This window comes from Anomaloglossus baeobatrachus, chromosome 1, assembly GCF_048569485.1.
Source record: "Anomaloglossus baeobatrachus isolate aAnoBae1 chromosome 1, aAnoBae1.hap1, whole genome shotgun sequence".
NCBI classification, from domain to species: Eukaryota; Metazoa; Chordata; class Amphibia; order Anura; family Aromobatidae; genus Anomaloglossus; species Anomaloglossus baeobatrachus.
This window is the reverse complement of record NC_134353.1, coordinates 905,089,482-905,116,308: the sequence shown is the minus strand read 5'-3', so window position 1 is coordinate 905,116,308 and position 26,827 is coordinate 905,089,482. Positions and strand designations below refer to the sequence as shown.

The 26,827-nt window shown below is 51.9% G+C and overlaps 1 protein-coding gene across 2 annotated transcripts in view; it reads right to left on the bottom strand.

The window, feature by feature from the left end:
* The window catches only part of PIAS2 (protein inhibitor of activated STAT 2), a 262,659-nt gene that overhangs the window by 185,371 nt on the left and 50,461 nt on the right, over nt 1-26,827 (bottom strand). For both annotated transcript variants that reach the window (XM_075327463.1, XM_075327470.1), the window contains exons 4-5: nt 22,620-22,670; nt 22,457-22,547 (exon numbers count right to left, since the gene is read on the bottom strand). In XM_075327463.1, the coding sequence (XP_075183578.1) occupies nt 22,457-22,547; nt 22,620-22,670 (142 nt within the window). The remainder of the gene's footprint in view (nt 1-22,456; nt 22,548-22,619; nt 22,671-26,827) is intronic.

The window sequence follows — 26,827 nt, the reverse complement described above, 5'->3', positions numbered from 1 at the left end:
GTTGTGTAGATTTCTTTCCAGGTCTGGTCAGAGGCATTCCAGTGCAGAAAACGACGTCATTGCTGAAAATCCACATAATGCAAGTGGTATGTAAAAAACAAACTGATAAGTTGTAAATCAATGCGTGTTGTATTTCTCTTTAGTGTGTGTTGTGTTTCTCTTTAGTAATAAGCAGGTTCCAATGTAAAATGTTTTTCTTTGGTCTAGCGCAAACCACGTATAATTGTCATATGATTGACTAATTAGAGAAATAAACAAGTGTATTTTCTAATTCCAGATCCTAAATCAGAGTTAGTAGTATATAGTTTTCGGTCAGGAGACTGATTAATCCTAAAAGGACACAAATTTCGATAAAGCTCAACGGCAGGACAACATGGATTCATGCCCCGTATTGCAGAAGGGTCGATCCACCGGAGCTGCACTAAACTTCCTGCTCATATTTATCCTTTAAAAAAAAACAAAAAAAAACAAACCTGTACAGTCCCAAACCATCATTGCCGAAACAGTTAGAAGAGAGGACTTAGAGAACCTTGAGACATGGGAAAGTCCAACTACAAAGGGTGAGGACTCGCCTAGGGGTCCTTGGTCTCAAACCGGTGAAGAAATCCCATTCCCCTCTCCACCCATGCCTCAACGTTCAGTCAGGCAGGATTTCCCAACAGATCTTTCTTCCTCTTTTATTAAGGGAACACAGTACCCTTAGTATTTGGAAATGGCAGAAGTCAAGGGGGGACTGTTGAGGGTACGAATTGAGTATTCGAAAATACTTAATTCAGCCATTTCATAGACCCAAAAAATGTGGTTTGGTTAATGTAATCTAACCATTTACAAAAGTTTTTGTTTCCTACTAATTTCAGTGATTTTCCTTAATACAAAATGCTAGATATGGATTCTCTCATCTCAGGAAAAGTTTTAGAAGAGCCTATCCCATCAGGCTGATGTCTCTCCGGCCTAGTCTGCTGAGCACTGGCAGTGACACGCGAGTTGACGTCACATCTCAAAAACCAAATGGACCAGACACAACCGAAGCAGAAAGCGGACGCTATTCAACCCATTATCCCAGAAGAAGGTTTTTCCAAGTCTGTGCCACAAACTGTTCGCATGAAGCCTCATCATGTTTTGTTGTTTTTTTATCAAGAGCAGATTATCCAAGTTCACAAAGTGGCCCTAAGTGGACTAGCACTGACTAAGCATCCTCCTTTTTGTTTCATATCCGGAAAGAAGAACCATGGACAATTTCCAAATGTCCTTTTGGTTTTTTTTTGTTTTTTTAATTATGTGCTAGTTTTTAAATAAGGTCTAGATTAAATTTTTCTTAATCAGGATAATGTGCCCTAATGAGAGTAATAACGCCACTTCTAATAGCCCCTATAAATCATAAAGTTATGTTTAATAAATAAAGAAGGGAATTTTGTTTACTTACCGTAAATTCCTTTTCTTCTAGCTCCAATTGGGAGACCCAGCCAATTGGGTGTATAGCTACTGCCTCCGGAGGCCGCACAAAGTACTACACTTAAAAGTGTAAGGCCCCTCCCCTTCTGGCTATACACCACCCCGTGGGAGCACGGGTCCCTCAGTTTTAGTGCAAAGAAGGGAATTTTGTTACTTACCGTAAATTCCTTTTCTTCTAGCTCCAATTGGGAGACCCAGACGATTGGGTGTATAGCTACTGCCTCCGGAGGCAACACAAAGTATTACACTAAAAAGTGTAAGGCCCCTCCCCTTCTGCATATACACCCCCCGTGGGATCACGGGCTGCTTCAGTTTTAGTGCAAAAGCAAGAAGGAGGAAAGCCAATAACTGGTTAAACAATCAATCCGAAGGAACATCGGAGAACTGAAACCATTCAACATGAATAACATGTGTACCCGAACAACCAAAAATCCCGAAGGAACAGGGGCGGGTGCTGGGTCTCCCAATTGGAGCTAGAAGAAAAGGAATTTACGGTAAGTAACAAAATTCCCTTCTTCTTCGGCGCTCCATTGGGAGACCCAGACGATTGGGACGTCCAAAAGCAGTCCCTGGGTGGGTAAATTAATACCTCAAGTTTGGACTGTAAAAACAGCCCTTCCCTACATGGAGGCAACCGCCGCCTGCAGGACTCTTCTACTTAGGCTGGCATCCGCCTAAGCGTAGGCATGCACCTGATAACGCTTGGTGAAGGTGTGCAGACTCGCCCAGGTAGCCGCCTGGCACACCTGCTGAGCCGTAGCCTGGTGCCGTAATGTCCAGGACGCACCCACGGCTCTGGTAGAATGGGCCTTCAGCCCTGATGGAACCGGAAGCCCAGCAGAACGGTAGGCTTCAAGAATTGGTTCCTTGATCCATCGAGCCAGGGTGGATTTGGAAGCCTGCGACCCTTTGCGCTGACCAGCGACAAGTACAAAGAGTGCATCCGAGCGGCGCAGGGGCGCCGTGCGGGAAATGTAGATTCTGAGCGCTCTCATCAGATCCAACAAATGCAAATCCAATTCATATCGATGAACTGGGTGAGGACAAAAGGAAGGTAAGGAGATATCCTGACTGAGATGAAAAGAGGATACCACCTTAGGGAGAAACCCGGGAATCAGGCGCAGCACTACCTTGTCTTGGTGAAACACCAGGAAGGGAGCTTTGGATGACCGCGCTGCTAGCTCGGACACTCTCTGAAGATACGTGACCGCTACCAAAAAGGCCACTTTCTGTGAAAGTCGAGAAAGTGAAACATCTCTCAGAGGCTCAAAGGGCGGCTCCTGGAGAGCAATTAGTACCATGTTCAGATCCCATGGGTCTAACGGCCTCTTGTACGGAGGGACAATGTGACAAACCCCCTGCAGGAACGTGCGTACCTGAGGAAGTCGTACTATGCGCTTCTGAAAGAATACAGACAGCGCTGGGACTCGTCCGTTAAGGGAGCCGAGCGACAAACCTTTTCCCAAACCAGATTGCAGGAAGGAAGGAAAAGTAGGCAATGCAAATGTCCAGGGAGACACTCCCTGAGCAGAGCACTAAGATAAGAATATCTTCCACGTCTTGTGGTAGATCTTGGCAGACGTCGGCTTCCTAGCCCGTCTCATGGTGACAATGACGTCTTGAGATAATCCTGAAGACGCTAGGATCCAGGACTCAATGGCCACACAGTCAGGTTCAGGGCTGTAGAATTCAGATGGAAAAAACGGCCCTTGGGACAGTAAGTCTGGCCGGTCTGGTAGTGCCCACGGTTGGCCGACCGTGAGATGCCACAGATGCAGGTACCACGACCTCCTCGGCCAGTCTGGGGCGACGAGGATGGCGCGGCGGCAATCGGAGCTGATCTTGCGTAGCCCTCTGTGCAACAGTGCCAGAGGGGGAAACACATAGGGTAGCTGGAACTGGGACCAATCCTGAACTAAGGCGCCTGCCGCCAGAGCTCTTTGATCGTGAGACCGCGCCATGAAAATCGGGCCCTTGTTGTTGTGCCGAGACGCCATTAGGTCGACGTCCGGCCTCCCCCAGCGGCTACAGATTTCTTAAAACCCGTCCGGGTGCAGAGACCATTCCCCTGCGTCCATGCCCTGGCGACTGAGGAAGTCTGCTTCCCAGTTTTCTACGCCCGGGATGTGAACTGCGGATATGGTGTATGCTCTGTCTTCCACCCACATCAGAATCCGCCGGACTTCCTGGGAGGCTTGCCGACTGCGTGTTCCGCCTTGGTGGTTGATGTATGCCACCTCTGCGAAGTTGTCCGACTGAATTCGGATCTGTTTGCCTTCCAGCCTCTGCTGGAAGGTTTGCAGGACAAGATACCCTGCCCAGATTTCCAGAACATTGATCTGAAGGGTGGACTCCTCTGAAGAGAGTCCTTGCCCGTCTGAGAAAGGGGTACGTTCCTGTCTAGGGACGTCAACTTCCCATCCCATTGGCGAAGAATGTCCTATAGAAGTGGACGCAGATGAAACTGCGCGAAAGGGACTGCCTCTGCTTGAGGCGTCTTAAGGGGTGTGACTGGCCTTGAAGGAGAGACTGCACCCCCGTCTGTAGTGAACGCTGTATGTCCAGCGGGAGCTGCACTATCGCTGAGAGAGTGTGAAGCTCCATGCCAAGATATGTCAGCGATTGGGTCGGTGTCAGATTTAACTTTGAAGAGTTTATGATCCACCCGAAACTCTGGAGAGTCTCCAGCGCCACGTTCAGGCTGTGTTGGCATGCCTCTTGAGAGGGTGCCTTGACAAGTAGATCGTCCAAGTAAGGGATCACAGAGTGACCCTGAGAGTGCAGGACTACTCCCACTGCTGCCATGAACTTGGTGAAAAGCCATGGGGCTGTCGCCAGACCGAAGGGCAGGGCTACGAACTGAAGATGCTCGTCTTCAATAACGAATCGTAGCCAACACCGGTGCTCTGGAGCAATCGGCACGTGGAGATAAGCATCCTGATGTCTATTGACGCTAGGAAATCTCCTTGAGACATTGAGACAATGACGGAGCGGAGGGATTCCATCCGGAACCGCCTGGTTTTCACGTGCTTGTTGAGCAGGTTTAGGTCCAAAACGGAACGGAAAGAGCCGTCGTTTTTTGGTACCACAACCAGATTGGAGTAAAAATCGTATCTTGTTCCTGAGGAGGAACAGGGATTACCACTCCTTCTGCCTGCAGAAGAGCATCGGCTCGGTCGGGAGGTGAGGAAGTTCTGAAGATCTAGTCGGAGGACGAGAACAGAACTCTATCCTGTACACGTGAGACAAAATGTCTCTCACCCACCGGTCTTTGACCTGTGGCAGCTAAATGTCGCCAAAGCGGGAGAGTCTGCCACCGACCGCGGATGCGGAGAGAGAGGGCTGAACGTCATGAGGAAACCGCCTTGGTAGCGGTTCCTCCGGCTGCCTTCCTTGGGCGTGATTGAGCCTGCCAGGAATCTGCGCCTCTCTGAGCCTTTTGAGTCCTTTTGGACGAGGACAATTGGGACCTGCCCGAGCCTGGGAAGGACCGAAACCTCGACTGTCCCTTCCTCTGTTGGGTGTTGTTTGATCTGGGCTGGTGTAAGGAAGAGTCCTTACCCTTGGACTGTTTAATGATTTCATCCAATCGCTCACCAAACAGTCTGTCACCAGATAATGGCAAACTGGTTAAGCACTTTTTTGGAAGCAGAATCTGCTTTCCATTCCCTCAACCACAAGGCTCAGCGTAAAACCACGGAGTCGGCGGACGCCACTGACGTACGGCTCGTAGAGTGCAGGACAGCATTAATAGCGTAAGTCGCAATGCAGACATTGCGAGGTTAAGGACGACATCTGCGGCACAGATGTACATGTGACAGTGTCCACGTGCGCAAGACCAGCTGAAATAGCTTGGAATGCCCATACGGCTGCGAATGCCGGAGCAACCGACACGCCGATAGCTTCATAGACAGAATTCAACCAGAGGACCATCTGTCTGTCAATGGCATCTTTAAGTGAAGTCCCATCTTCCACTGCAACTATGGATCTAGCCGCAAGCCTGGAGATTGGGGGATCCACCTTTGGACACTGGGTCCAGCGCTTGACCACGTCAGGGAGAAAAAAGGATAACGTGTATCCTTAATACGATTGGAGAACGCTTATCTGGATAAGTGTGGTGTTTCCGGATTGCTTCTCTGAAGTCAGAGTGGCCAGAAAAGTACTCAATATACGCTTGAGATACTGAAAAGGGATTTCTCCTGCTGTGAAGCTGACTCCTCCACCGGAGGAGCTGAGGGAGAAATATCCAACATTCCCTTGATGGACGCTAGAGGATCATTCACTATGGCGTCACCATCCGGAGTATCCGGACTTAGAGCGGTCTCAGGATCAGAGTCCTGATCAGCTACGTCTGCCTCATCATACAGAGAGAGTCCTGCTGGGACCCTAACCAGTGATGAAGCCGAGTGCCGCTCCCAGCGAGCTCGCTTAGGCTGTCTGGGACTGTTGTCCGTGTCAGAGCCTGCGCCCTGGGATGCATGGGACCCCCCCGGAGCACTGATTTGTTCCAAATGAGGGCGGCCAGGGAGCATTGTATCAACATTGCCCATGGTCCGTCTGGACTGCAAAGTCTCTAAGATGTTAGTCACAGTCACAGACAATCTATCAACCGAAAACTGCAACTCCGTCCCTGTCCCTGGACAGGGTTCACAGGTGGTTCCTTTGGCCACCTCTAGCAGAGACCCCGGCTGACCAAGTGCTACAGGGGAGCATTGCACACAATGGGGACAGTGGAACCTGCCGTGTGGAACAGTATCACGTGCAGTACAAGCAGCATACAAAGCCTGTGCCTTGGCACCCTTTCTTTTTTGCTGCTGTTGTCTAGCCATCTAGAAGCATATAGCCAAGAATAGCGACCGTACAGTGCAATGTATAGCATACAAGCAGAAAGTACAAATGAACACTTCAGCACATGCAGTACAAGCAGCATAGAAAGCCTGTGCCTTAGCACCCTTGCGTTTTTGCTGCTGTTGTCCAGCCATCTAGGAGTATATAGCCAAGAATAGCGACCGTACAGTGCAGTGTATAGCATACCAGCATAAAGTACAAATGAACACTTCAGCACATGCAATACAAGCAGCCTAGAAAGCCTGTGCCTTAGCACCCTTGCTTTTTGCTGCTGTAGTCTAGCCATCTAGGCATAAAGTACAAATGGCATTAGTGGGGTCAGCACTTCAGGTGCTGCTTACCGCCCGCACAAAGGCGGGTGTGTGGTCGCCCGAATCCTGTGACTGGTTGCCCAGAGCTTGTCTCCCTTCTCCAGCCCAGACTGCGTGCAGGAATGGCTGCCGGCGTCTTGTGAAGAGGGGCGGGCCGTGGGCGTGCCCCAGACAAGAGCGGGAAACTGGCGTCCCACTGTGTCCAGTGAAGGGGGCTGGAGAATGCAAAGCAGACTCCAGCTCTCGGCGCTGACTTTCTGTACAGCGTCCCGCCCCTCCCCTGACTGGCAGGGCTGGGGGCGGGAACGAAGCGAAAACTAGGCCGCAAAGCCGGGGACTCGAGTAATAAGCGCGGCCGTCCTATGTGCACGGCCAGCGCGGAAGTCCCCGGCGCACCACAAGTCCCAGCCGCGCCACAGTGTAAAACACCCCGCAGCGGCCGGCGCGGCAGTTTCTAACACATAAATTCACTCAGCTAAGCTGCAGTGAATAATAGCACAAGCGCTCCGCGCTGTTGTCCCCGGCGCACTAACACTCCCAGCAATGCTGGTGTGTGTGTGCGCGATGTGTACGGGGACACAGAGTACCTTAATGTAGCAGGGCCCTGTCCCTCACGATACCCAGCTCCATATCCAGCAGGTTCTCCGGGTCTGTGGATGGAGCCCGGTCTCAGTGCCTGGAGACCGGTAAGATCCCACTTCACCCAGAGCCCCGAGGGGGGATGGGGAAGGAAAACAGCATGTGGGCTCCAGCCTCCGTACCCGCAATGGGTACCTCAACCTTAACAAACACCGCCGACAAAAGTGGGGTGAGAAGGGAGCATGCTGGGGGCCCTAGTATGGGCCCTCTTTTCTTCCATCCGACATAGTCAGCAGCTGCTGCTGACTAAAAACAGTGGAGCTATGCGTGGATGTCTGACCTCCTTCGCACAAAGCATGAAAACTGAAGCAGCCCGTGATCCCACGGGGGGTGTATATGCAGAAGGGGAGGGGCCTTACACTTTTTAGTGTAATACTTTGTGTGGCCTCCGGAGGCAGTAGCTATACACCCAATCGTCTGGGTCTCCCAATGGAGCGCCGAAGAAAGCAAGAAGGAGGAAAGCCAATAACTGTTTCAAAAACAAATTCAATCCGATAAACAATATCGGAGAACGTAACTTATCAACATGAACAACATGTGCACCCGAAAAACAAATACCCTAAGAAGAACCAGGGCGGGTGCTGTGTCTCCCAATTGGAGCTAGAAGAAAAGGAATTTACGGTAAGTAAACAAAATTCCCTTCTTCTTTTTCGCTCCTAATTGGGAGACCCAGACAATTGGGACGTCCAAAAGCAGTCCCTGGGTGGGTAAAAGAATACCTCGTGATCGGGCTGTCAGGCAGCCCTTTCTTACAGGTGGGCCACCGCCGCCTGCAGGACTTGTCTACCTAGGCTGGCATCCGCCGAAGCGTAGGTATGCACCTGATAATGCTTGGTAAAAGTGTGCAGACTCGACCAGGTGGCCGCCTGGCACACCTGCTGAGCCGTAGCCTGATGCCGTAATGCCCAGGACGCACCCACGGCTCTGGTAGAATGGGCCTTCAGTCCAGAAGGAGTCGGAAGCCCAGCAGAACGGTAGGCGTGAAGAATTGGTTCCTTGATCCACCGCGCAAGGGTGGATTTGGAAGCTTGCGACCCTTTATGCTGACCAGCGACCAGGATAAAGAGTGCATCCGAGCGGCGCAGAGACGCCGTGCGGGAAATGTAGATCCTGAGTGCTCTCACCAGGTCCAACAGATGCAAACCTTTTTCAAATTGGTGAACTGGATGCGGACACAAAGATGGTAAAGTGATATCCTGATTGAGATGAAAGGAAGATACCACCTTGGGAAGAAACTCTGGAATTGGACGCAGTACTACCTTGTCTTGGTGAAACACCAGGAAGGGAGATTTGCAAGATAACGCAGCCAGCTCTGACACTCTCCGAAGAGACGTGACCGCCACCAGAAAAGCCACTTTCTGTGAAAGCCGAGAAAAGGAAATCTCCTTCATAGGCTCGAAAGGTGGCTTCTGGAGAGCAATTAGAACCTTGTTCAGATCCCAGGGTTCCAACGGCCGCTTGTAAGGGGGAACGATATGACAAACCCCTTGCAGGAACGTGCGTACCTTAGAAAGTCGCGCCAGGCGCTTCTGAAAGAATACGGATAGCGCAGAGACTTGTCCTTTAAGGGAGCTAAGCGACAAACCTTTTTCCAACCCAGACTGCAGGAAGGAAAGAAAAACAGGCAATGCAAATGGCCAGGGAGAAGCTCCCTGAGCAGAGCACCAAGATAAGAATATCTTCCACGTTCTGTGGTAGATCTTGGCGGAGGATGGTTTCCTAGCCTGTCTCATGGTGGCAACAACATCATGAGATAAACCTGAGGTCCCTAGGATCCAGGACTCAATGGCCACACAGTCAGGTTCAGGGCCGCAGAATTCAGATGGAAAAACGGCCCTTGAGACAGCAAGTCTGGACGGCCTGGTAGCGCCCACGGTTGTCCTACCGTGAGATGCCACAGTTCCGGGTACCACGACCTCCTTGGCCAGTCTGGAGCGACGAGAATGGCGCAACGGCAATCGGACCTGATTTTGCGGAGCACTCTGGGCAACAATGCCAGAGGTGGGAACACATAAGGTAGTCGGAACTGCGACCAATCCTGAACTAAGGCGTCTGCCGCCAGAGCTCGGTGATCGTGAGACCGTGCCATGAAAACCGGGACCTTGTTGTTGTGCCGTGACGCCATCAGGTCGACGTCCGGCATCCCCCAGCGGCGACAGATCTCTTGAAACACGTCCGGGTGAAGGGACCATTCCCCTGCGTCCATGCCCTGGCGACTGAGAAAGTCTGCTTCCCAGTTTTCCACGCCTGGGATGTGAACTGCGGATATGGTGGATGCTGTGTTTTCCACCCACGTCAGAATCCGCCGGACTTCTTGAAAGGCTTGTCGACTGCGTGTTCCCCCTTGGTGGTTGATGTACGCCACCGCTGTGGAATTGTCCGACTGAATCCGGATCTGCTTGCCCTCCAGCCACTGTTGGAAGGCTCGCAGAGCAAGATAGACTGCTCTGATTTCCAGAACATTGATCTGAAGGGTGGACTCTCTCTGAGTCCACGTACCCTGAGCCCTGTGGTGAAGAAACACTGCTCCCCACCCTGATAGGCTCGCATCTGTCGTGACCACCGCCCAGGATGGGGGTAGGAACGACTTTCCTTTTGACAATGAGGTGGGAAGAAGCCACCATCGGAGAGAGTCCTTGGCTGCCTGAGAGAGGGAGACATCCCTGTCGAGGGACGTCGACTTCCCGTCCCATTGGCGGAGAATGTCCCATTGTAGAGGGCGCAGATGAAACTGCGCGAAAGGGACTGCTTCCATTGCTGCCACCATCTTCCCTAGGAAATGCATGAGGCGCCTCAAGGAGTGGGACTGGTTCTGCAGGAGAGATTGCACCCCTGTCTGCAGAGAGCACTGCTTGTCCAGTGGAAGCTTCACTATCGCTGAGAGAGTATGAAACTCCATGCCAAGATATGTTAGTGATTGGGTCGGGGTTAGATTTGACTTTGAAAAGTTGATAATCCACCCGAAACTCTGGAGAGTCTTCAGTGCCACGTTCAGACTGTGTTGGCATGCCTCTTAAGAGGGTGCCTTTATAAGTAGATCGTCCAAATACGGGATCACGGAGTGACCCTGCGAGTGCAGGACAGCTACTACTGCTGCCATGACCTTGGTGAAGACCCGAGGGGCTGTTGCCAGCCCGAAAGGTAACGCTACGAACTGCAGGTGTTCGCTTCTATAACGAAGCGTAGAAAACGCTGATGCTCTGGCGCAATCGGCACGTGAAGATACGCATCTTTGATGTCTATTGATGCTAAGAAATCTCCTTGAGACATTGAGGCTATGACGGAGCGTAGAGATTCCATCCGGAACCTCCTGGTTTTTACGTGTTTGTTGAGCAACTTTAGATCCAGAACGGGCCGAAAAGACCCGTCCTTCTTTGGCACCACAAACAGATTGGAGTAAAAACCGTGACCTTGTTCCTGAAGAGGAACGGAAGTCACCACTCCTTCCGCCTTTAGAGCGGCCACCGCCTGCAGCAGAGCATCGGCTCGGTCGGGCGGTGGGGAAGTTCTGAAGAAACGAGTTGGAGGACGAGAGCTGAACTCTATCCTGTACCCGTGAGCCAGAATGTCCCTCACCCAACGGTCTTTGACCTGTGACAGCCAAATGTCGCCAAAGCGGGAGAGCCTGCCACCGACCGAGGATGCGGAGAGAGGAGGCTGAAAGTCATGAGGAAGCCGTCTTGGTAACGGTTCTTCCTGCTGTCTTTTTTGGGCGTGACTGAGTCCGCCAAGAATCTGAGCCTCTCTGATCCTTTTGAGTCCTTTTGGACGAGGAGAATTGGGACCTGCCTGAGCCTCGAAAGGACCGAAAACCAGACTGACCCCTCCTTTGTTGGGGCTTGTTTTGTCTGTGTTGAGGTAAGGATGAGTCCTTACCCTTGGAGTGTTTAATGATTTCATCCAAATGCTCCCCAAACAATCGGTCACGAGAAAAAGGCAAACTGGTTAAGCACTTCTTGGAAGCAGAATCTGCCTTCCATTCTCTCAACCACAGGGCTCTGCGCAAAACCACGGAGTTGGCTGACGCCACCGCCGTACGGCTCGTAGAGTCCAGGACAGCATTAATCGCGTAAGACGCGAATGCAGACATTTGAGAGGCCAATGGTGCCACCTGCGGGGCAGATGTACGTGTGACCGAGTCGACTTGTATAAGCCCAGCTGAAATAGCTTGGAGTGCCCATACGGCTGCGAAAGCTGGCGCCAACGACGCTCCAATAGCTTCATAGATGGATTTCAGCCAGAGCTCCATCTGCCTGTCAGTGGCATCTTTAAGTGCCGCTCCATCTTCCACTGCAACTAAGGATCTAGCTGCAAGCCTGGAGATTGGAGGGTCCACCTTGGGACACTGGGTCCAACCCTTGACCACGTCAGGGGGAAAAGGATAGCGCGTATCTTTAAGCCGTTTAGAAAACCGCTTCTCAGGATAAGCGTGGTGTTTCTGGATTGCATCTCTAAAGTCAGAGTGGTCCAGAAAAGTGCTTAATTTACGCTTGGGATATCTGAAATGGAATTTCTCCTGCTGTGAAGCTGCCTCCTCCGCAGGAGGATCTGGCGGAGAAATATCTAACATCCTATTGATGGACGCTATAAGATCATTCACTATGGCGTCACCATCCGGTGTATCCAGATTGAGAGCGGTCCCAGGATCAGAATCTTGATCAGTTACATCCGCCTCATCACCCATAGATTCGTCCCGCTGGGATCCTGACCAGTGAGACGAAGTTGAGGGCCCCTCATAACGAGCCCGCTTAGGTTGTCTGGGACTGTCGTCCGAGTCAGAATCGTCACCCTGGGGTGCATGTGACACCCCCGGAGCTTGGAAGTGTTCCCGCTGAGGGGGACCAGGGAGCAGTGATGCCACAGTGTCCATGGTCTGAGTTACTGGTCTAGACTGCAATGTTTCAAGAATCTTTGACATGGTCATAGACAATCTGTCAGCAAAAGCTGCAAACTCCGTTCCTGTCACCTGGACAGCATTCACAGGTGGTACACCCTGGGTCACGTCCAGCAGAGGCCCCGGCTGTGCAAGTTGCACAGGGGCCGAGCACTGCACACAATGGGGGTCAGTGGAACCTGCCGGTAGAGCAGCCCCACATGCGGTACAGGCAGCATATAATGTCTGTGCCTTGGCACCCTTGCGTTTTGCGGACGACATGCTGTTGCCTCCTTATAATCTAGGAGGGTATATAGCCGAGAATCACCAGCGACCGTACAGTACAAAGTATTTGCAAACACAAAGAAGGGAATTTTGTTACTTACCGTAAATTCCTTTTCTTCTAGCTCTTATTGGGAGACCCAGACGATTGGGGTATAGCTACTGCCCTCTGGAGGCCACACAAAGCACTACATTAAAAGTGCAAGGCCCCTCCCCCTCTGGCTATACCCCCCCGTGGTATCACGGGTTCTCCAGTTTTAGTGCCAAAGCAAGAAGGAGGAAGCCAATAACTGGTTTAAACAAATTAACTCCGAATAACATCGGAGAACTGAAAAACCGTTCAACATGAACAACATGTGTACCCGCAAACAACAAAAAACATCCCGAAGGACAACAGGGCGGGTGCTGGGTCTCCCAATAAGAGCTAGAAGAAAAGGAATTTACGGTAAGTAACAAAATTCCCTTCTTCTTCAGCGCTCTATTGGGAGACCCAGACGATTGGGACGTCCAAAAGCTGTCCCTGGGTGGGTAAATAAATACCTCATGTTAGAGCTGCAAAACAGCCCTCCCCTACGGGGGTGTCACTGCCGCCTGCAGGACTCTTCTACCTAAGCTGGCATCCGCCGAAGCATAGGTATGCACCTGATAATGCTTGGTGAAAGTGTGCAGACTGGACCAGGTAGCTGCCTGGCACACCTGTTGAGCCGAAGCCTGGTGACGTAATGCCCAGGACGCACCCACGGCTCTGGTTGAGTGGGCTTTTAGCCCTGAAGGAACCGGAAGCCCCGCAGAACGGTAGGCCTCTAGAATTGGTTCTTTGATCCATCGAGCCAGGGTGGCTTTAGAAGCCTGCAACCCCTTGCGCGGACCAGCGACAAGGACGAAAAGTGCATCGGCACGGCGTATGGGCGCCGTGCGGGAAATGTAGATTCTGAGTGCTCTCACCAGATCTAGCAAACGTAAGGCCTTTTCATACCGGTGAACCGGATGAGGGCAAAAAGAAGGCAAGGAAATATCCTGATTAAGATGAAAAGAGGATACGACCTTAGGGAGAAACTCCGGAATGGGGCGCAGCACAACCTTGTCCTGGTGGAACACCAGGAAGGGAGCCTTAGATGACAGAGCTGCCAGCTCAGACACTCGCCGAAGCGATGTGATTGCAACAAGAAACGCCACTTTCTGCGACAGCCGAGAAAAGGAAACCTCCTTCAGAGGCTCGAAGGGCGGCTTCTGGAGAGCAACTAGTACCCTGTTCAGATCCCATGGATCTAACGGTCGCTTGTACGGGGGCACAATATGACAGACCCCCTGCAGGAACGTGCGCACCTTAGGAAGACGTGCTAGACGCTTCTGAAAAAACACGGATAGTGCCGAAACTTGCCCTTTAAGGGAGCTGAGCGACAAGCCCTTTTCTAACCCCGATTGCAGGAAGGAAAGAAACTTGGGCAATGCAAATGGCCAGGGAGACACTCCCTGAGCAGAGCACCAGGACAAGAAAATCTTCCACGTTCTGTGGTAGATCTTAGCCGAATTCGACTTTCTAGCTTGTCTCATTGTGGCAATGACTCCCTGAGATAATCCAGCAGATGCTAGGATCCAGGACTCAATGGCCACACAGTCAGGTTCAGGGCCGCAGAATTCTGATGGAAAAACGGCCCTTGGGACAGTAAGTCTGGTCGGTCTGGCAGTGACCACGGTCGACCGATTGTGAGATGCCACAGATCCGGATACCACGACCTCCTCGGCCAGTCTGGAGCGACGAGTATGACGCGGCTGCACTCGGATCTGATCTTGCGTAGCACTCTGGGCAAGAGCGCCAGAGGCGGAAACACGTATGGGAGCTGAAACTGCGACCAATCTTGAACCAAGGCGTCTGCCGCCAGAGCTCTTTGATCGCGCGACCTCGCCATGAATGCCGGGACCTTGTTGTTGTGCCGGGATGCCATTAGGTCGACGTCCGGCACTCCCCAGCGGCGACAGATTTCCTGAAACACGTCCGGGTGGAGGGACCATTCCCCTGCGTCCATGCCCTGGCGACTGAGGAAGTCTGCTTCCCAGTTTTCTACGCCTGGGATGTGAACCGCGGATATGGTGGATGCTCTGTCCTCCACCCACATTAGAATGCGTCGGACTTCTTGGAAGGCTTGCCGACTGCGCGTCCCTCCTTGGTGGTTGATGTATGCCACCGCTGTGGAGTTGTCCGATTGGATTCGGATCTGCTTTCCTTCCAGCCACTGTTGGAAGGCCAGTAGAGCAAGATACACTGCTCTGATCTCCAGAACATTGATCTGAAGTGTGGACTCCTGCGGAGACCACGTCCCCTGAGCCCTGTGGTGGAGAAATACTGCTCCCCACCCTGACAGACTCGCATCTGTCGTGACTACTGCCCAGGATGGAGGCAGGAAGGATCTTCCCTGAGACAATGATGTGGGAAGGAGCCACCATTGTAGAGAGTCCTTGGCCGTCTGGGAAAGCGAGACTTTCCTGTCCAGGGACGTTGACTTCCCGTCCCATTGGCGGAGAATGTCCCATTGAAGTGGGCGCAGATGAAACTGCGCAAAGGGAACTGCTTCCATGGCTGCCACCATCTTCCCTAGGAAATGCATGAGGCGCCGCAAGGGATGCAACTGGCCCTGCAGGAGAGATTGCACCCCTGTCTGTAGTGACCGCTGCTTGTCCAGCGGAAGCTTCACTATCGCTGCTAGAGTATGAAACTCCATGCCAAGATACGTTAGTGACTGAGTCGGTGATAGGATCGACTTTGGAAAGTTGATGATCCATCCGAAAGACTGTAGAGTCTCCAGCGTAGCATTCAGGCTGAGTTGGCATGCCTCCTGAGAGGGAGCTTTGACCAATAAGTCGTCTAGGTAAGGGATCACCGAGTGTCCCTGAGAGTGCAAGACTGCTACCACCGCCGCCATGACCTTGGTGAAGACCCGTGGGGCTGTCGCCAGACCAAATGGAAGAGCTACGAACTGAAAATGGTCGTCTCCTATCACAAAACGTAGAAAACGTTGATGTTCTGTAGCAATTGGCACGTGGAGATAAGCATCTTTGATGTCTATTGAGGCAAGGAAGTCTCCTCTGGACATTGAGGCAATGACAGAGCGGAGGGTTTCCATCCGGAACCTCCTGGCGTGCACATGTTTGTTGAGCCGTTTTAGGTCCAGAACAGGACGGAACGAGCCGTCCTTTTTTGGAACCACAAAGAGATTGGAGTAAAACCCTTGCCCTTGTTCCTGAGGAGGGACTGGGATAACCACTCCTTCCGCTTTTAGGGAGTCCACCGCCTGCAGCAGAGCATCTGCTCGGTCTGGACGTGGGGAGGTTCTGAAGAACCGAGCTGGAGGACGAGAATTGAACTCGATTCTGTACCCGCGAGACAAAATGTCCGTCACCCACCGGTCTTTGACCTGTGACATCCAAATGCCGGAAAAGCGGGAGAGCCTGCCCCCGACCGGCGATGCGGAGGGGAGGGGCTGGAAGTCATGAGGTAGTCGCTTTGGAAGCGGTACCTCCATTTGCTTTCTTGGGGCGTGTGTGAGTCCGCCACGAATCTGAGTTTCTTTGCGTCCTCTGAGTCCCTTTGGACGAGGTAAATGGTGTCTTGCCCGAACCTCGAAAGGACTGAAACCTCTGCTGCCACTTTTTCTGCTGAGGTTTGGGTGTTCTGGGTTGTGGTAAAGAGGAGTCTTTACCCTTGGACTGCTTAATGATGTCAGCCAATGGCTCGCCAAACAGTCTCTCTCTAGACAAAGGCAAACTGGTTAAACATTTTTTGGAACCAGCATCTGCTTTCCAGTCCTTTAACCACAAGGCTCTGCGCAAAACTACCGAATTGGCGGATGCCATTGAGGTGCGACTGGTAGATTCTAGGACCGCATTGATAGCGTAAGACGCAAACGCAGACATCTGCGTGGTAAGGTGCGCCACTTGCGGCACTGCTGGATGCATGATAGCATCCACTTTTGCTAAGCCAGCTGAAATAGCCTGGAGTGCCCATACGGCTGCGAATGCCGGAGCAAACGACGCGCCTATAGCTTCATAGACAGATTTTAACCAAAGGTCCATCTGTCTGTCATTGGCATCTTTAAGTGAAGCGCCATCCTCCACTGCAACTATGGATCTAGCTGCAAGTTTGGAAATCGGGGGGTCTACCTTTGGACACTGTGTCCAGCGCTTGACCACCTCAGGGGGGAAAGGGAAACGCGTATCTTTAGATCGTTTAGAGAAACGCCTTTCTGGGTGAGCGTCGTGCTTCTGGATTGATTCTCTGAAGTCAGAGTGATCCAACAAAGCACTTAATTTACGCTTGGGATAAAGGAAACGAAACTTTTCCTGCTCCGCAGCCGCCTCTTCTGCTGAAGGAGCTGGGGGAGAAATATCCAACAGCCTATTGATGGCTGAGATAAGGTCGTCTACCATGGCATCCCCATCCGGGGTATCCAGGTTGAGAGGGGTTCCAGGAGTGGATTCCTGATCACTCTCATCAGACACGTCACAGGGAGACTGATTGCGCTGAGACCCTGAGCAGTGTGATGACGTCGAGGGTCTTTCCCAGCGAGCTCGCTTAGGGTGGCTGGGGCCATCATCTGAGTCATAATCCTCGGCCTGTGAAGCCGGGGACCCCCCTGTGGGCTGGATACATTCCAAGTAAGGGGGACCTGAGGACATAGGCCTCGCCGTGCCCAGAGACTGAGCCCCATGCATAGATTGCAAGGTCTCAAGGATTTTTGCCATAGATACAGACATATTATCTGCAAAAACTGCAAAGTCCGTCCCTGTCACCGGGGCAGAACTTACAAGCGTCTCAGCCTGGGTCGCTACCTCTCCTGACTCCGGCTGGCGAAGCAGCACCGGGTCGGAGCATTGCACACAATGGGGATCATCAGAGCCTGCTGGTAGATTAGCCCCACATGCAGCACACGCAGTATACACAGCCCTTTTTGCCTTGGCCGCCTTGCGTTTTGAGGATGACATGTTGCTGCTTCCACAGAGCGATCTGGGATATGCAGCCAGAAGCGCACCTCACAGTGCAAGAAATACAATATCTATATATATGTAATCAGTACACTGACACACAGTGAGGCACTAGAGGGACCAGCACAGAAAAAACGCTTACCGCCCGCTTAAAAAGCGGGTGTGTGGTCGCCAGATAGCCCCCAGACCAGGTCTCCCAGAGCCTTGCGTCCTTCCTCCAGCCAGGCATGCATGTAATGGCTGCCGGCGTCTCTAGAGAGGAAGGGGGGCGGGCCCTGGGCGTTCCTGGCCAAGAGCGGGAAGCCTGCTTCCCTCTGTGCATAGTGTGAGGGCTGGAGCATGTAAATCAGGCTCCAGCCCTCGTCGCTGCTTGCGAACAGCGTCTCTCCCCTACCCTGAGTGACAGGGTGGGGGCGGGAACGAAACGGAGCTGCCGGCGTCCTAGGCCCAAAAAGCCGGGGACTAAAGTTATAACCGCCGCCGCCGTAAAAGCGCGGACGGCGGATCCCCGGCGCACCACAAGTCACAGCAGCGCCGCCCGGTCCAGAGGGGGTCGGCGCTGCGTTCCCATACACAAAACATCCCCCAGTAATCTGTAGGGACACTGGCTCCAACGTTGCGGTCCCCGGCGCACTACAACACCCAGCCAGCCCTGAGTGTGTCTGTGCCTGCCGGGGACACAGAGTACCTGTAAGATGCAGGGCCCTGTCCCTGATCGTACTCCTGCTCCGAATCCATCAGGTTCTAATGGGTCTGTGGATGGAGCCCGGCATCAGAGCTGAGAGGCCGGCAGGATCCCACTTCCACAGAGCCCTACCAGGGGATGTGGAAGGAAAACAGCATGTCAGGCTCCAGCCCTGTACCAGCAATAGGTACCTCAACCTTACAGCACCATCCAGGGGTGAGAAGGGAGCATGCTGGGGACACTATATGTGTCCTCTTTTCTTCCATCCGAAACAGTCAGCAGCTACTGCTGACTAAAATCTGTGGAGCTATGCATGGAATGTCTGACCTCCTTCGCACACAAAGCTAAAACTGGAGAACCCGTGATACCACGGGGGGGTATAGCCAGAGGGGGAGGGGCCTTGCACTTTTAATGTAGTGCTTTGTGTGGCCTCCAGAGGGCAGTAGCTATACCCCAATCGTCTGGGTCTCCCAATAGAGCGCTGAAGAAATACTCAGTATACAAACGGCACAAGTGGGGGTGAGCCCTTGAGGCTGCTTACCGCCCGCTGAACAGCGGGTATGAGGCCGTAGAATCCCGTGTCTGGGTCTCCCCGTCTCCCCTCTGCAGCTCAGCGTGCAGGCAGGAATGGCTGCCGGCGTTCTGTGAAGAGGGGCGGACCGTGGGCGTGCCACAAACAAAGTGCGGGAAACTGCGTCCTACTGTGCCTGGTGTGAGGGCTGGAGTATGTAAAAAAGACTCCAGCCCTCAGCGCTGATGCTCTGTACAGCGTCCCGCCCTCCTCCTGACTGGCAGGTGCGGAGGCGGGAACGAGCGAACTAGGCCGCAAAAGCCGGGGACTGTAGTAACAAGCGCGGCCGTGATATATGCACGGTCAGCGCGGAAGTCCCCGGCGCACCACAAGTCCCAGCCGCGTCGCAGTCCCAGCGGCCGGCGCGACCGTTCTCCCTGAGTCTACCCACTCAGCTAAGCTGAAGTGAGGAAATGGCACAAGCGCAGCAGCGCTGTTGTCCCCGGCGCACTAACACACCCAGCAATGCTGCGGTGTGCGCGCGTATGCACGGGGACACAGAGTACCTTGACGGAGCAGGGCCATGTCCCTGACGATACTCAGCTCCATATCCAGCGGCTTCTCCAGGGGCTGCGGATGGAGCACGGTCTCAGTGCCTGGAGACCGGTAAAATCCCACTTCGCCCAGAGCCCTAATGGGGATGGGGAAGGAATCAGCATGTGGGCTCCAGCCTCCGTACCCGCAATGGGTACCTCAACCTTAACAAGCACCACCGACAGAAAGTGGGGTGAGAAGGGAGCATGCTGGGGGCCCTGTATGGGCCCTCTTTTCTTCCATCCGACATAGTCAGCAGCTGCTGCTGACTAAACAGTGGAGCTATGCGTGCGTGTCTGACCTCCTTCGCACAAAGCAAAAAACTGAGGGACCCGTGCTCCCACGGGGGGGTGTATAGCCAGAAGGGGAGGGGCCTTACACTTTTAAGTGTAGTACTTTGTGCGGCCTCCGGAGGCAGTAGCTATACACCCAATTGGCTGGGTCTCCCAATTAGGAGCGAAAAAGAAAATAAGTACTTAAGGGGGGAGCTAAAGCCTGTAGTGTTAAATTAAACAACAATCCCATAGAAAGCCCACATATATAGATATGGATATAATTAAAGTCCCAAGGGCAGTAGGTCACAAATAAGTCCCAAATAATAAAATATATCTAAATGGGGAAAATTTTTAAATTTAAGGTTAATAATATTCACAGATATTTTATTAAGGGGGGACTGTGGAGGTCACCTGAACTGTAGTATGTTTGTTTAAACGTAATAAGAATATCTGTGTATATAACTAAATCAAAATCTAGATGTAGATGCAAAATTATCTGTCTGTCTATGTAGCCATTGCACAGACCTATAGTATAATTTAAAGTTGTATAGTCATGAAGGGGTTAACCAAAGATAATGAAGCCAAAATGTGAAGCTACAAACTCTTATCAGTAGTGTCCACACAGAAAGAATGTTTTAATGAACATCTGCTGGGAGAAATAGGGGAGTGACACTCCCATAAACTCTGTGTATCATTTTCAAGGCCGAAGGTGCCTTCTGTAATAATTAAGTTTCTTTCAATATAATAATGAGCTCAGTGGGTACTGCTGACTCAAGGAGAGAGCATGTTGTCTGTGTGTTCTTTGTCTTATATACATTGATATATATCGGCACTGGTATACAGCATTAATGGGGCACCGTCTCTGGATCCTAAACGAAGACTCCATTAGCAGTCTTGACCCAAAATTCCTCCCTTGACACCACCAGTTTGGACATATTTCAGAGCTGCAACGTTACTGGAGTATCAAAAAGCACAAGGTGTGCCATACTCAGGGACATGGTCAAGGTAAGGAAGGCTGAAAAACCACCACCTTTGAACAAGAAACATAAGATAAAACGTCAGGACTGGGCCAAGAAATATCTTAAGACTGATTTTTCAATGTTTTTTATGAGAGTGACTCTTGATGGGCCAAGATGGATGGGCCAGAGGCTGGATCAGTAAAGGGCAGAGAGCTCCACTCCGGCTCAGATGCCAGCAAGGTGGAGGTAGGGTACTGGTATGGGCTGGTATCATCAAAGATGAACTTGTGGGACCTTTTCGGGTTGAGGATGGAGTGAAGCTCATCTCCCAGACCTACTGGCAGTTTCTGGAAGACAACTTCTTCAAGCAGTGGTACAGGAATAAGTCGGTATCATTCAAGAAAAACATGATTATCATGCAGGACAATGCTCTATCACATGCATCCAACTACTCCACAGTGTGGATGGCAAGTAAAGGTCTAAAAGATGAAAAAATAATGTCATGACCCCCTTATTCACCTGATCTGAACCCCATAGAGAACCTGTGGTCCCTCATAAAATATAAGATCTACAGGGAGGGAAAACAGTCCACCTCGTCCACACCGGAACAGTGTCTGGAGGCTGTGGTGGCTGCTGCACGCAATGTTGATCGTAAACAGATCAAGCAATGACAGAATCTATGGATGGTCGGCTGCTGAGTGTCATCATAAAGAAAGGTGGCTATATTGGTCACTAATTTTTTTGGGTTTTGTTTTTGCATGTCAGAAATGTTTACTTCTAAATTTTGTGCAGTTATACTGGTTTACCTGGTGAAAATAAACAAGTGAGATGGGAATAGATTTGGTTTTTATTAAGTTGCCAAATAATTCTGCACAGTAATAGTTACCTGCACAAACAGATATCCTCCTAAGATAGCCAAATCAAAAAAAAAAAAAAAACCCACTCCAACTGCCAAAAATATTAAAGGGAACCTGTCATCAGAAATTTAGCACTAAACCTAAAAGATTCCCCCTCTGCAGCTCCTGGGCTGCATTCTAGCAATGTTCCTGTTGTTTATGTGCCCCCTTTCTGACCAAAATAAAGACTTTGTAAAGTGGTACCTTTTTGTATTCAGATCTTGATAATGGTACACGGGGGTGGGCTCTCTGGTGGCTGTTAGTCTGCCTCCTGTCGCTTTAGGCCGTCCCCCATCACGCAATTTCAAAGAGGTGACGTGAGGTAAGCTGGCCAGTGCTTGCGCAGAACGGTGGAGGCGGCGGTGGAGGTGGTGGTGAAAGCGCGACCACGAGATTATGGGCGGGGACTTGCTGATGAAAGTCACAGCGCCGCCCATAATCTCGCGCATGCGCAACACGTCACCAGCGGTCACACTGTGCACATTGCATAGTCCCGCGAGAGTGGCACGGCGCATGCGCGAGATTATGGGAGGCCATAATCTCACGCATGCGCCGTGCCACTCTCGTGGGATTGCAATGTGCAGTGTGACCGCTGGTGACGTGTTGCGCATGCGCGAGATTATGGGCGGCGCTGTGACTTTCAGCAGCAAGTACCCGCCCATAATCTCGTGGTCGCGCTTTCACCGCCACCTCCATCTCCACTGTTCTGCGCAAGCGCTGGCCAGCTTACCTCACGTCACCTCTTTGAAATTGCGTGATGGGGGATGGCCTAAAGCGACAGGAAGCAGACTAACGGCCACCAGAGAGCCCACCCCCGTGTACCATTATCAAGATCTGAATACAAAAAGGTACCACTTTACAAAGTCTTTATTTTGGTCTGAAAGGGGGCACATAAACAACAGGAACATTGCTAGAATGCAGCCAAGGAGCTGCAGAGGGGGAATCTTTTAGGATTAGTGCTAAATTTCTGATGACAGGTTCCCTTTAAGCTTTGATATTTATGAGTCTTCTGGGTTGATTGAGAACATAGTTGTTGATCAATAATAAAAAAAAAATCCTCCTCTAAAATACAACTTGCCTAATAATTTTGCACACAGTGTATAGAATGGCAAAGAAAAAATATTAATCAAAAGCGTAGGTCAATAACTCACCGGCAATGGAAAAAGCTTCCCATTGACTTTAATACAAAGGCTGCTGGGATAATTATCCTCCTGAGGACAACTGGTCTCTGCTAAACACAACCTGGACAGAAGAGAATAAAGATTAGTCTATGCATGTGGCACTTTTTCTAGGATAACCATAAAGTGGACATACCTCAGCTGAACTTGCACTGAATAGTCTCTCCGTCCCCCTGGCATATAATCCCTGTGAACAGAAGGGAGAATGAACATAAGTTTTCCTAGATGCTCAGATATACATTGACACAATGCACGTCCAGCTGCTCTGTCCTGACTTGTACAATTTAAACTAGCCCTCTCCATCCATTCGGGACTCCTTTCTATGAGAAGACAAAGCGCTCCATGTGAATAGGCATCATGCAATATAGAAGGGAAAAAGGTGATCCAGCTCAGCTGTTCTAAGGTCCGGCATGTGATAGTGCATGGATCCAATAGAAGAAAAAAGATAATTCAGCTTCCGGAATAATATAAAATCTCGTGCAAGCTGTATTTTAAAGGACGTAAAAAAAATTTATAATTAGGCTGGGGCCACACGGGGACTACTGCGATCCACTTGCATGACACTCGGCTCGTGCTGGCAGTACAGCAGAGCCGAGTGTCATGCGTGTGTCCTTGCAACTGAGGTCCGTTCATGCGAGCAGACCTCAGCTGCGGGGGGCGGGCCGGCACTCAGGAGGGGAGGGAGGGATTTCTCTCCCTCTCTCCTGCGTAGTCGGCTATTGCCATTCTCGCACTGCACTAGCGGTACACCGGTGTACCGCGAGTGCAGTGCGATTTTTCTCTCGCCCCATTCACTTGAATGGGTGCGAGAGAAAGAGTCTCAGCTTACAATCGCAGCATGCTGCGATTGTTTTCTCGGTCCGATTAGGGCTGAGAAAATAATCGCTCATGTGTGCTGACACAAAGGCTAGAATTGGTCCGAGGGGAATGCGATGTTTTATCGCACTCCACTCGCACTGTTTTTCTCGCCGTGTGGCTTAGGCCTTACAACGTGTTTCGAACGCTACCTGCGTTATTTGTCAAACTTCTTCATCATGCAATACACCCATAACAGCTGAATGCCTAAAATAAACAGATTAGAAAAACATGGCTGCTCCCCTGACCATAGATTGTGTCTGTTATTGCAACACAGTTCTATTAAAGTGAATGGAGCTTAGCTGCATTACCAATCACAACCCATGGTCATAGGTGGTGCCTATTCTAAAAGAAAGCAGGTATATTTCTTTGTCGCTCCATTGGGAGACCCAGACAATTGGGTGTATAGGCTATGCCTCCGGAGGCCGCACAAAGTATTACACTAAAAGTGTAAAGCCCCTCCCCTTCTGCCTATACACCCCCCGTGCTCCCACGGGCTCCTCAGTTTTTTGCTTTGTGCGAAGGAGGCAGACATGCACACATAGCTCCACATCTTAGTCAGCAGCAGCTGCTGACTATGTCGGATGGAAGAAAAGAGGGCCCTTAACAGGGCCCCCAGCATGCTCCCTTCTCACCCCACTCTTGTCGGCGGTGTTGTTAAGGTTGAGGTATCCATTGCGGGTACGGAGGCTGGAGCCCACATGCTGTTTTCCTTCCCCATCCCCCTTAGGGCTCTGGGTGAAGTGGGATCCTATCGGTCTCCAGGCACTGAGACCGTGCTCCATCCACAGCTCCTGAGGACTCTGCTGGATAGGAGCCGAGTATCGTTCAGGGACATGGCCCTGCTACTTTGAGGTACTCTGTGTCCCCGTGGGGACTGCGCACAGCGACACTCCAGCATTGCTGGGTGTGCTAGTGCACCGGGGACCGCGGCGCTGACCGCGTTTGTGCCATTACACACTGCAGCATCGCTGAGTGTGTTACTGTATGGGGACTACCGCGCTGACCGCCGCTGCCATTGTTATCACTGCGGCGCGGCTGGGACTGTTAGTGCGCCGGGGACTTCTGCGCAGACCGCGCTTATACGGCGGCCGCGCTTATAACTCGAGTCCCCGGCTTTTGGGCCTAGTCTCTTTTTCTTCCCGCCCCCAGCCCTGCCAGTCAGGGGAAGGGCGGGACGCTGTACAGCACGGCAGCACTGAGGGCTGGAGCATGCTTTGCATACTCCACCCCCCTCACTGTGCACAGTGGGGCACCAGTTCCCGCACTTTCTGGGTCACGCCCACGGCTCCCTCCTCTCCTCAGGACGCCGGCAGCCATTCCTGTCAGCTCCTCGGACGCTGCAGAGGGGAGACAAGCTCTGGGGGACCCAGGCAGGGATTCTGGTGGCCACACAACCGCTTTAAGCGGGCGGTAAGCAGCACCTCAGATGCTGGCCCCACTTGGTGCAGAAGTGTAATTATAGTTTATATGTTTACAGGCTATACTTTACACTGTATGGTGCACAGTTGATTTCTAGCTATATACCCTGTTGTGTTGCTCAAAGGAGACAACAGCATGGCGCCCACAAGAAGCAGGGGTGCCAAAACACAGGCTTACTATGCTGCCTGCGCCGCATGTACAACCTCGCTACCGGCAGGTTCCACTGACCCTCATTGTGTGCACTGCTCGGCCCCTGTGGCACTTACTCAGCCGGAGCCTCTGCTAAGGGGGGCCCAGGGGGAACAACCAGCTAACACTGTCCAGGTGACAGGGACGGAGTTTGCAGTTTTTACTGACAGACTTTCTGAGACTATGGCTAAGATTCTAGAAGCTTTGCAGTCCAGACCGGTATCTCAGACCATGGGCACTGTGGAATCAGTGCCCCCTGGTTCCCCTCAGTTGGAACAACAATGTTCCCCCGGGGTGTCTCATAGATCCCAGGGTGAGGTCTCTAACACGGACCGCAGCCCCAGACCGCCTAAGCGAGCTCGCTGGGAAATCCCCTCGACCTCATCACATTGTTCAGGGTCTCAGAGGGATGACTCTCTGTATGATGAAGCGGAGGTAGCTGATCAGGATTCTGAGCCTGAGGCCGCTCTCAACCTTGATACTCCTGATGGTGACGCCATAGTGAATGATCTTATTGCGTCCATACATCAAATGTTGGATATTTCTCCCTCGGCTCCTCCAGCGGAGGAGTCAGCCTCTCAGCAGGAGAAATTCCGTTTCAGGTTCCCCAAGCGTACAACGAGTATGTTTCTGGATCACTCCGATTTCAGAGACGCAGTCCAGAAACACCGAGTTTGTCCAGATAAGCGTTTTTCCAAGCGCCTTAAGGATACACGTTATCCCTTCCCCCCTGACGTGGTCAAGGGCTGGACTCAGTGTCCCAAGGTGGATCCTCCAATCTCCAGACTGGCGGCTAGATCCTTAGTTGCAGTTGAAGATGGGGCTTCGCTCAAGGATGCCACTGACAGACAGACGGAGCTCTGGTTGAAATCCATCTATGAAGCTATCGGCGCGTCTTTTGCTCCAGCATTCGCAGCCGTATGGGCACTCCAAGCTATCTCAGCGGGTCAAGCGCAAATTGACGCACTCACATGTACGTCTGCGCCGCAAGTGGCGTCCGTAACTTCTCAAACGTCGGCATTTGCGTCCTACGCTATTAATGCTGTCCTGGACTCTGCGAGCCGTACGGCGGTTGCAGCCAACAATTCGGTGGCAATACGCAGGGCCTTGTGGCTACGGGAATGGAAGGCAGATTCGGCTTCCAAAAAGTCCTTAACCGGTTTGCCATTTTCTGGCGACCGTTTGTTTGGTGAGAGACTGGATGAGATCATCAAACAATCCAAGGGAAAGGAAACATCCTTACCCCAGGCCAAACCAAAATTACCCCAACAGAGGAGGGGACAGTCGAGGTTTCGGTCCTTTCGGAGTGCGGGCAGGTCCCAATTCTCCTCGTACAAAAGGCCTCAGAAGGATCAGAGGAACTCCGACCCATGGCGGTCTAAGTCACGCCCTAAAAAGACCGCTGGAGGTGCCGCTACCAAGGCGGCTTCCTCATGACTTACGGCCTCCTCACACCACATCCTCGGTCGGTGGCAGGCTCTCCCGCTTTTCCGACATTTGGCTGCCACAGGTAAAAGACCGTTGGGTGAGAGACATCCTGTCTCACGGTTACAGGATAGAGTTCAGCTCTCGTCCTCCGACTCGATTTTTCAGAACATCTCCGCCTCCCGAGCGAGCCGATGCTCTTATGCAGGCGCTGGGCACTCTGAAGGCAGAAGGAGTGGTGGTCCCCGTTCCTCTTCAGCAACAGGGTCACGGTTTTTACTCCAACCTGTTTGTGGTTCCAAAGAAGGACGGGTCTTTCCGTCCTGTCCTGGACCTAAAACTGCTCAACAAACACGTAAAGACCAGGCGGTTCCGGATGGAATCCCTCCGCTCCGTCATCGCCTCAATGTCCCAAGGAGATTTCCTTGCATCGATCGATATCAAAGATGCTTA